The sequence below is a fragment of the Zophobas morio genome, unplaced genomic scaffold, assembly GCF_036711695.1.
Source record: "Zophobas morio isolate AGI-343-1 ecotype UQ-CSIRO unplaced genomic scaffold, CSIRO_AGI_Zmor_V1 ptg000002l, whole genome shotgun sequence".
Taxonomy (NCBI): Eukaryota; Metazoa; Arthropoda; class Insecta; order Coleoptera; family Tenebrionidae; genus Zophobas; species Zophobas morio.
The window spans coordinates 23323752-23335459 of NW_026972107.1; the positions used below are offsets into that span (position 1 = coordinate 23323752).

The following is an 11708-nucleotide window of genomic DNA, read 5'->3' on the forward strand; positions in this document are numbered from 1 at the left end:
CACGGGCGGAGCGAGTGTTTAAAAAAACGAGTGTCTAGAGAAGTTTATAGACGTGTTTATACTTTTTCTGCGACTTCCGAAAAAGAATCATTTGCCTAACAGTTACTGTTTATGCTGCCTCTTTCATTTCAAGTGGAGTGTATGAAAATGTCATTTTCAGTAATGTTTGCACCCATCTTCGTTAATACAGATTAAACAATCCACTTGATATTTTAACTATCGCTACACAAAAAAATACAAAAAATAATTAATTAGTTGCATAGTTCTATTCTATCATGTCAGAAGGTGTGGGTTGCTATAGATCTTGTTTGTGTAAAGAAAATTTTGTATTTTACAAAATTGCGTGTAAAATGTGTGAAAACGAAATGGACGAGGAAAATTTGCCATCTGATGTAATAGAAGAAGCATCAGGGGCACTAAATACATTACTGCCTCAGAAATCGAGATTAATTTACGAAAAAGAGTACAAAAGTTTGAAAATTGGAAGATGAAGAAAAAGACTAATATTATCAGTAAAACGGTGCTTTTGGCGTATTTTTCTTACAAATCTAAAAAAGTAAAACCATCCAGTCTATAGTCTTATTGCTCCATGTTAAAAAGTACACTACTTGTAAACCAGAACGGTGAAACTAATTACATTATTGAAGAAATTGTCTGAAGGATATAAGCCCCAAAAGGCGAAGATCTTTGAAGTGGATGATGTGGTGAGATTTTTAAAAGAAGCGTCAGATGACAATTTTCTTTTGTTGAAGATTAGATTTTTACAATTAATGATTTGAATAATAAGAGTAATAAGAGATTTAAAATTACAAAATTTAATAGGTCTGCACGGGGCTTGCCGTACAGATGAACTGTATAAGTTAGAAGACGTAATTGAATAAAAAAAAGTTTCTTAGTCTTTTATGTTGAATAGAACAAAGCACTCTTTAACATCTGCTATAGAAAAAATGTTACTAAGTATTAAAAACTAGCTCGATTTCAGATTATTTTTAGCCAAGTCATAGTTAATAGACACCAAAACATGCCGAACGCACTCAAGATGTGACTAATGAGCACAAACGTATCTTCGACCCGTGTTTAATGACTTCACGTCACGAAAATATAATTTTAAAACATCGTTTAGCGCCATGCATTTACATTCGCTAAACAAGGTTTCAAATACGAGAGTAGAAAATAATATTTGAACAATAACATTCATTTTATTCTGTATCTGTATACAGGGTGGTTCATGAGTAATAATACTAAGCCTAACTTTTTTAAAAACACAACCCAAAAAACATGCTTTCTCGGATAATCTTTTATGATTTTTTAAAACAAAACGTAGTAACTTTGCGTTTAAAATTTTAACATACAAGAGACTTCAAACACTTACATTTGTTGTCGAACGTTTCCCAAACAGAAGAAGACCTGCAGATACAATTTTTAAAAGGCTGGACCGCCACAGGACCGAAGAATGATGTAGCAGTTATTACAATAGTAGTAGATGTTGATTCACATCAAAATCAAGAAGCCATCGCCGTGCAAGTTGGCATCAGCAGGACGTCTGTTCATCAAATCCTCAACAGCACGCTGCTCCTCCGCATTACGCCCTAGCAGTGCAGAATTACCTTCGTGTGTAATGTTTTCCCTAACAAATTTGGAATCGAATCAACTGTTTTATAAGAAGCCAAGGACGGTACTTTGAACACATGTTGTAGTCACTGAGTAATGACTTATAAATAATGGAAAAATAACTTGTTTTTGAAAATCATAGATTTGCGTTATTGTTAATCAACTTCACAATGAAATCACTAATGCCTTTGCCATTTCTATTGAAACACCACTTGTTAATCGTAAATTTGGCAACGTTCATATTCAGACAATTTTCTAACTAAAAGCCGTTGTTAATCAACCGAAAGCTGCTACCAATTGCTAAATTTTAAGCAAAATCAACAGGTGGTGTTTCAATAGAAATGGCAAAGACAATATGTTTAACATTTTTATCAATTTATACAAAAGCATCAACGGAAGCTATGCATTGCATTTTGGGTTACGTTTTAAACTCATTCCGGCTCATTATCGTTCGTGAACAACACTGTATTATGACAAAATTTGTTAAAGTTATCAAATTCGATTTTGCGATTTTCGGTTTGTGATAACCTCTATAAAGTAAAAACCGGGGGCATAAGCCCCAAGTATGGGGAATGCAAAATAGGTATATTTCGAGCAAATAACCAACGGGATAAAATATCCTCTCAGAACTAATAACAAGCTTAATTTCAAGTGTTTATGTTTATATATTATCGAAAGAATGTCACGTAAAAATTTGTTAAAAAGAAGTAAAAATCGTGAAACGGTGACAAAAAGGTGTATGTTCATTTCCTTAAAAAAGCAGTGACGTTGTTTGGACTCAAAATATGCAGCATGATATTTTACATATGCAAATTATTCTAAGTTATAGAAGTATAATTTTACAATAATTAAAGGTTTTAACATACGCACTTCTTAGTGGTAAAACACTAAATTACTTTAGAGATTACAGATATGGATCATGATTCATGAACTTGAATTTATTGCTCTTCCAAAAGTTGAAGAATTGATCTCTATATTAAATAAACATCAACAATAAAAAAATCAGCAATGGTGCTGCTGCAGCAACTCGTTTCTTTTAATTGCACTGAAATTTTAGAAACCCAATAACCTCTAGATTAATATTACACTGTACACATCCAATCCGGTATATTTATTTCCACTACAAATTTGATAATATCGCCTCGAAAAATTACGTAATAAAAATGTATTTAAAAATAATATGCAATTGCATGCCTATTAGTTGTGCTTCAGAGGCGCGAACTTAGGTGTTAATAATAGTTATAATAAAAATAATAAATTTTTACTTCAAACCTCTTTCTGTCTTACTCGACCCGAGATATAATTATAGCACGTTTTATCGATTGATCGCGAAGCTTATGTATTCGACCTCTGAATGCTGAAAAAAAAAAATTTTTTAAATAATACATAAATTTCCAAGTTTGCCAAATACGTAGCATCTCATTGTCACAAAACATTTTTTCTGTATTCTCTTTGAGAATATATTTCTGAAATTAACATAACTTTATTCTGTAATATTTTCCATTTAAAATCGTTATTGACTACAATGCACGGAATGTAATTGAAGTGAAGTAAAATTTTTCATTTTACTTTTTCAACCTGTCAGGCACAAGTGGTACTGATGTTCAGTTCTTTTTCAGCATATTCTAAAATCTGAGCTAAAAAACAAATACTTACAAGTATCATAATTTTATCTATACTGCTTTCTTTATTTGTAATGCATGGAAGCAGATAAAGAAAAAGAATAAGTTTCCGTTTCATAAAAAGTTTCTAATTTTCATAGTTAAAATATGCACGTTAAACTTGAAATAGGAATTTCGAAAATTTTAAAAATTTGAACAAAATTTTGCCATTTCTACCGTGTGTAGATTAATAATAGGTACCGCCTATGTCAAAAAAATATTGAATGGAATTTTTTTTTAAATAAATGTTTTTTGCAAATAAACTTATCGTTATACAAAATAAGGATTAGTTTGTGCATGGCCCTCGTATATTCTTAGAAATCGCAGCATGCCAAAAAACTCGTATTGTTTCATTAAAAGCGCTACTGCTGTTTCTAGATTATTTTTCGTTTTCTGTTGCAGCACAGTTTTTTTGTACCTCTAAACTACCATGAAATTATGTACTGGAAAAATTTAATTCAATATAAAATAAACCAAAAAAATAGCGCCGATCTTTCTAACGAACCAACACAAGTTTTTTGGCACACTGCATGAGTGTGTGTATTCAAAGTCAACAACCTTTTGAGATATATTAAAATTCTCAGTTTGCTCGATCAATTTCAAAGTCCAATGAGTATTCAAATGAAGAAAAAGAAGGATGTTGTGCAAATACGGTATCTGTTGCTGGCACGGATTCTTCGGTGGTTACGGTTACGGCGCCGGTTATCAGAGACCGGCACTCGGGCCAACTGTCTCCTGATCGAGATGATTAATGGCGAGGCACGGATATATTAGTCCGAGGATTGCACATTTCACGCGTCTACTTCACACTTCGTATTCTAAACTGTTCAGATTATCTGTACCGTCCCCCTATTTACATCCTTTGCAATACGTTACGTGCTCGAATAGATAAATAAACGTAATTAACGTCGTGAATGGGCTCGTCATTTGCATTAGGAATATTCTAACCCGTAACTATTGCCGCAAACTTTGCGCATAGTTAATGAGAGTTATTGAAAATGTGTGCTTTGAGAACTGGCGCATCCACCAGTTTTAACATCAAGTGGAAAAAGTGTTTGTTGGCAGACATCTCCTGTGTTGTGTTGCCAAAAACTCAGATAAAAGAAGGAAGAGCACTTATTGTAAAGTGTTTTTGAGAATTCTAGCTCAACTGACTCTTACGTGGATTAAAGTTATTGATTAATACACTTGAACGGCACAGTCGAAACAATTATTCAACACAGAAATAACCAGGCACTGGGCCCCTGATGTGATAGTAATTTAAGAAGACAACTATGATAATTAAAAATGGAAAATTCAGATAAATTCTTACGCTTATTTATCCCTCTCTCCCTTTTAACCCTGAAAAAAAAAGTGCTACTTTGAAATAAATGCCATCGCAAATGTAGTCCAGTGAACATTTTTTTTATTACGTTACGTAACGCAACGAAAAGTTTTAGGTTATTTAAAAAACTAACTACTACTCAAAAACTTATTTACTAATCTGCAAAACACTTATTTACTAATCTGCAAAACAGCAAATTTATGACTCCAGATAATACTACCGACAGTTTTTTTTTTCAGCAATAGGTATTTAATTTTTTTAATACAGAAGCATATGCTTAAAAGTTTTTAGAACATGTACTCTAGAAAACGTTTTCTTTCGGTTGAAAGCAGTGTTCAAATTCAGAAAAATAAAAAATTCAAACGATTTTTAATTCCCGAGCATAAACTAGTGAAGTATTGTTATAGAGTCCAAAGGCAAATTTAATACTCCAACAACTTTATTAGAAGACCGTCGTCGAAACCAATGGAATGATCGTTACGAAATATTACACCTAATTATTTTTATGACTTCATCTGAAAATTTGTAAAATATATTATTAATCCACAATAATTGTTTTTGATTTTAAAATTTTCAAGTCTCACTTGGAATTTGAAATTTGTAATACGAGTACAACATGCTCCTTTATCTGCAGTTTAATACGCTTTCCGCATTTTTTAGAATTATTTCTAGAGGATGTCTCAAAACAATTAGTCTATGAGCAGTTTATTTCATTGCTTAATTCAAAAACGATTTGCCTAATTTTCTCGAAGTTCTGGGTACAGAATACTGTTATTAGTGTTACACTTTTTATATTGAGACTGATATACTGGTGTTTACCCCCACTAAAGAGCTGATTACGTCACTACAAAATTCATCAGTAAAATATTACTGGCAATATACAACATAGCACGCTCCTCTGTAGTTTAATAATCCAGTTCCTTTTTAATTTTAACTGTAGGCATTCTCGCAAGGAAAATAAAATTTATGTTTTAATTAATCACTACACTTTCCTCTGCTTTGAGGAGACGAAATCAATCAAGTTTCATTGTATTCTAACACAGTATCTACTTTTTTTATGCCGCGGCTTATTTTGGTTAACCAGAAAAAAATTTACAAAATTGTTTTTTGTTTTTTCAAAAAAGCTACATTTACTCAATAAAATTGTACTTCAGGAGCGAGTGAAGTTCTGTCTAAAAAACCCTAGACCAATTTTTTTAATGTCTTGTATTTCTTAGTATTCTACAGGGTGAAACAAATCACTACTGCGCAATTTTAACTACTTGATAAAAAATAAATAGAAAGTTTTAGAAAAATCTACTACGGTGAAAAGTACGTTTTGATCATTCATGAAATTTTAAATTTCTCTCATAGATTTTTTAAAGAATTAACCATGCTGTCGTTAATATTATTTGCTTATTTTTTGCCATAGAATTTGCCATTAAAATTATGCAGAAATGCTCTGAATCACCCTGTATAACATATACACATAAAACATTAATAGAAGTCTGTATAATATTGATGAAATTTGATTGATAATCACCTCAGTTTAAAACTTTTTTTTTTTTAAACGAATAGTGGTTTTGAGAGATTTCAATCCATAAACTATTTCTGGAGAATTCGGGATAACTTAAACGAGCTATGACAAAAGCAGGAGTTAATGAAGTTAGCAACACAGCAATGGCAGTTGATATCGGTATACGGTGGATGCTGTAAATTGAACAAACATTGGAACTCAGCCAGTTCAGTATTTTAGTTTAGTGTTGAACATCAGGTGAGTAAGTTTTAAGTAGAATTTAAAGTAAAGCATAAATTATTTTCCATAAATGTTGCTTTTCATTTTGTAACAGGGTTTTTAAAAATAATTCAAAGGGCGTAGTCAGCCATGAATTTCAAAAATCCCGCCTTGCTGAAATTAAGCCTCATTATGACATTTCTCATTTGTCATTTGTAACCTGTCATTTAAAGATGTCGTTTTTATTGTTCTAAGGTGTGAATTACAGTTGATCCAAGCTCAAAACAACAAAACAGGTGTTTTCAAAACCGTTTCTGGGTGCTTGCATACGAAATTTTTTTTTGTGCTAGGAAGAGGAGAAAATGGTTTATTCTGTTGAGCAAGATATTTCATTATTATATCTTATTATCGCAACGGACATTCGTAAACAGAGAATGTGTGTATTCTGTAACCGCTTGTAAGCAAGAATATCTGGCCAAATACCCTGATTTGCAAATTCAAGAAACGCCGTTAGAGGCTCACATTAAAGATATAACCAACAGATTTGTCTGAACCGGCGGGTCAATAAAGGGAAATTTCCTGGAAGACCTTCAGTATCTGAGGAGATTGTTGATGATTTGAGGCAACGACTCGAGCAGAATCGGCAAACAACTTTGACAAAGTTTCCTTAGCAGTTAGGAGTTCCTGTTGCAACACGAAAGTGAACAATGTATCCAAAGTGTTGATGAAAGGATGTTACAGAACATTTTTGAAAATAAAAAACAGAGAGTGAACCTGTGCCTTGAACAAAATAGTGAACATTTTCGACATTTACTGTGATGTGTCACCACAATAAATTTGCTTATTTTTATTGTAGATTTTATTTTTTAATAACGTAAGGTATGAAGGACTTAGGCCACAAATGCGTGCGTCCTTGGGCATTTAGTAAAACACATATAAGTGATAAGCGGCACGCTCTCATGACCTACTTTGACCCTATAATCATTTATAGAAACCCCGTATTATAAAATATGCACAAAATTAAACACAGTTTTTTTGCCAAACCACTCCTGGAAAACTGGTCAAAAATATTCCCACTAAACACAGTTTCTTCATGTTCTTTAAAAAATATAAAGCACCTACATTTAGCAGATACAGAACTTTTGGTTCTAGTCTTTTAGACAATGTCACCACATTAAACACCTTTAACAACATAAGAATTGGAGAAGAAGGTCTTAAATGAGTTATTTATATATATATAAGGTTTTTAAATGATGAATCTAACTAACAATCTGACTCTCCTCCACGTTTTTCAGAACATTACATTTTTTGTATCTAAAAATTTATTCTATAGACAAGCGAAAGTAAAGGAAGTACAAATCCAATTTTAAAAATAATAATTAGGAACTTATATTTTGGCCAAAAAAGCAAATGAAAATCTCCAAAGATCTGCGTGAAAGATGCGTTTTATTTAATATTTAAAATTGTGTTAAAGATTTTTTTATTGTATTAAGAAACAGATAATATATAAAAGTGTTCAAATTAGAGTTGACCATGGAAATATTTGTCAAGTCTTTTACAGTTTAATCAATATTTCCATGGTCAACTCTATTCTAAAAACTTTTTGATCACTCTTTATTTAAAACTATGCTGCTTTCCTTACTTTCATGTTGATTTTTTTCTGACCAGTTTTATTTAGAAACACTTTATTGCAAGAAAAATTTTAACATTAATTTTTTGAGCAATTCACATGAATCCACTTTACCAAAAAAACAGTTAAATTTTGACTTTTTACAAAATCTGGATTAAAACCATTCCTTGTACCTACAACTTTTTCAACAGACCTCGAAAATAATCGGGTGCTCAATTTGATCTTTAGTATTATGGTTTGATTTACGTCAGCTCCAAACAGACAATCTAAACCTTATATTCAGTTGTTTGAAGTCTCATAGGGGTCCAACTTAGCCTCGTTCTGGTTTTTGCTCTATATTAATAATGTTATTGATGCATTCAGATACGAATTATTTATTGATGACCTACAAGTGTACAGAAAAAAACAGCGAATACATAAATATCCAGTGGAATCATTTACTAGAAAAGATTTTGAATTCATTTTAAGAGTATATTATAAGAGTTAATATTAAGTATTTCTCGTTCTACAAGAACGAAAGACTTGAAGATAATATTGGATAAAGAAATCATTTTTAAAGAACACATTGACATTGTAAATGCTGTTTATTTTTAAATTATGTTCAGTTATTAAAAACTTGTAGGCATCCACCTATCAATAATTTATTTGCAATGAACTGCTTACATTACTCCCTTGTGAGTTCTAAATTAAAATGTAGGTTTTTAAAACTTGGTTAAAACTGTTATGGTCACAAAAAACATCAACTAGAAATGTTAGAAGTCCCACATTCCAACTAACGAGCGATAAAAAAACCTCTAGTTACTAGTTGACTGTCTTTTTTTCGGAAACGTAGTTCACAAAGAACAATCAAATGTGGAGAGATTTATTATCATCTGCCACATCTGTCGTTTGAATGTCCGTGTTGCGTTCTTTCTAATTGAATCCAGTGAAATTAAGAAAAAAAATTTAACAATAACTGAATTATTCCAATTAAACCCAGTATATTATACATAACACTTCCAACAGTTTGCTTATTTCAGAAATATAAATATAAATTTATATAACGCTGTACAAAAAATGATTGACAACTGTATTTAAAGACAGCGTTAATATACAAAAAGACTGTTGAACACAAACGTATAATTTTATTGGAATAACAAAATTTTACTAGTTTTTGATACAGTGCAACCTCGATTATCCGGGCCGACCGGGACCAGATGTTTGCCGGATAATTGAAACGAACGGTTAATCAAAATTATTTATTTATTTAGGGAAATACATATGTACGGTTAAATTAAACATGTTTTACAAAAAAAGCTGTCAATTTGGTTTGTTTTTTAGTTTTTAATTGTTTCTGTCTAATGAACGACTTCATTTTTTGTAAGTTTAAAATGGTAAAGTCATCAATATCTTGCTTTTCAAAATAATCAATCAAAGTGTTACAAGCTTCCAGTGCTTGCCGATTTGTAATCTTATTGGAAGTGTGTTCTTCAAAGATATCATCATTTTCATCTGACTCTTCTTTGTTTTTCTCGTGATCTTCACCTGACTCTTCTTTGTTTTTTTCAGATTGTGCAATTATTTCTTCTTCAGTAAAAGTTTCAGTCCCGTGTTCTTGAAAATCGCACTGAATCCAATTGTCAATTACTTCAGCATCGACACCATCCAATGTTGAAATTTCGGAGGCAATGTTTGCTATGGCATTTGTAGTAACTTCACTCTCTACTATCGTTTCGTTCATATCTGGTACATCTTCTAATGTTAAAATTTTTAAAAATGCTCGCTTTATTGTGACATCTTTTACACAACTCCAAGCCTCAGCAATGCCATAAATCGCGTCCTTAATATTTAGATTTTTCCAAAATGTCATTGGGTCAGCGTCTTCTTGTAATAAGTCCATCATTATCTTTTTTCTGTAGTATCTTTTCATGTTCTCGATCACTCCTTGATCCATTGGTTGGCCAATAGATGTAACATTTGGAGGAAAGAACGCTGCAGTAATATTTCCATCTTCCGATTTCAATACTGTCTCGTCCATATGTACAGTCGCGTTGTCAAGAAGTAACAGAGCTTTTGGTGGCAATTTATTAACTTCAAGAAATTTTCTGACTTGAGGGATAAATTTTTTAAAAAACCATTCTCTGAAAATATCTCGTGTCATCCAACACGATTTTTGATTATAGTAATCCACGGGTAGATTATTTCTGTTAATGTTCTTAAAGGCACGTGGATTTTTTGACTTTCCAATCACAGTCAGTCGTAGTTTATGTCGTCCAGTTGCATTGGCACAACAAAGTATGGTAACTCTGTCTTTGTTGGTTTTAAAACCTGAAGCACATTTTTCAGATTCGTGAGCTAAAGTTTTAGTGGGCATTGTTTTCCAAAATAAACCTGTTTCGTCGGCATTATATACTTGATCCAATTTTAAATCACGTTCCAGGATAATATTTTCAAGCTCATAACAAAACTCAGTTAGAGCTACCTCGTCTGCACTCAGTTTCTCGCCTTCTATGGATAGCTCTCTTATTCCATGTCGTTTTTTAAATCGATATAGCCATCCATTTGAAGCCTTAAAATTTTCTCCAGGATTCAGTTTTTCGTGAAATAGTTGAGCTTGACGTAAGCACATTGGTCCCGAAATTGGCGTACCTTCGGCTCGTTTTTGTAGAAACCATTTAATCATTGCTTGTTCCAGTTCTTCAAACGTGGAAGCCTTCATTGTTTTTCGTTGGGAAACCACTTGCATACTATCGGCTTGTAATAAAAAAGCCTGTAGATTTGTTTTGTTCTTGACAATATCGCGAACTGTTTGACGTCCTATTCCAAATCGTCTAGCTAGAGCTGCCACATTTTCTCCTAGATAAAACGTTTGTTTCAAAATTTAGATTTAATTATATATTCGACGAATATCTACCTGACTCATTTTGTTTGATAATCTCAATTTTTTGTTCAATGGTTAGAACTGTACGCTTTCGTTTAGCAGAACCACTTGCACCTGGCTGATCCATAATTACTATATAAGTGTTCGATATTGAGTGAATATATTACGCTTTTACACCACAAAGTTTAAAACAGACTAAATAAATGTTAAATTAGTCAGCTCATTAATAAAAAACGCTGTGGTAGCTATTATGATTTCAGTTTCATGCTTATACCAGAACGCTGTTATAGGTGGGTAACATAATATTTTGTTTTACAAATCACATTTTAGCTGAGTTGTCGGCATGCTTGCATTTCGTGTTCGGCACGGATAATCGAACCACGGATAATCGAGGTTATCTACTGGCACGGATATTCCACCGCCCGGTTAATGCGCACCCGGATAATCGGGGTTCTACTGTAGTTTTAAAAGGTGCTTCAAATTTCATAGTAAACCTTTCACTAGCAACGAACAGATGACAGATGAAAAGAAACATTTACCAAGATAACAAAGAGATGAACAGGGTAGCTTTCAATCTCGTAAACTGTAAGCAAAACAAAACGAAACTAGACATTTGCCACAGTCCACAGTAATACTACTACTAGAATACTTCGTTAACAAGGAATAAATATCCATAATATGTTGAGATAGATGTTTTTGAAACGAATGCCATTAAAAACCAGTTGAGAGTTTAAAATAAACGAAACAGTGTACACGTTGTGCAAGCCGAAATAATGGAGTCAACCGATAAAGTTGATTTCCGGTGGGGTCACCCCTGATTGCCCACAAAAAGTTGCAATCCGATTTACTTTGATTATAAAATGTTCGAAGATTGTATCGTATATCATCTAAATGAGATAAGTTTGCAT

General features: G+C 32.4%; 1 protein-coding gene across 1 annotated transcript; it reads right to left on the reverse strand.

Annotated features, from left to right (window-relative positions):
* Window positions 1-1747: 1747 nt before the first annotated feature.
* On the reverse strand, window positions 1748-10927 carry LOC135130047 (jerky protein homolog-like). Its single transcript, XM_064057390.1, has 3 exons — window positions 10834-10927; window positions 9229-10775; window positions 1748-1870 (listed from the first exon to the last, which is right to left on the reverse strand). The coding sequence occupies exons 1-3, from the start codon at window positions 10925-10927 to the stop codon at window positions 1748-1750; spliced, it is 1764 nt and encodes a 587-aa protein (XP_063913460.1).
* Between the last annotated feature and the right edge of the window lie 781 nt (window positions 10928-11708).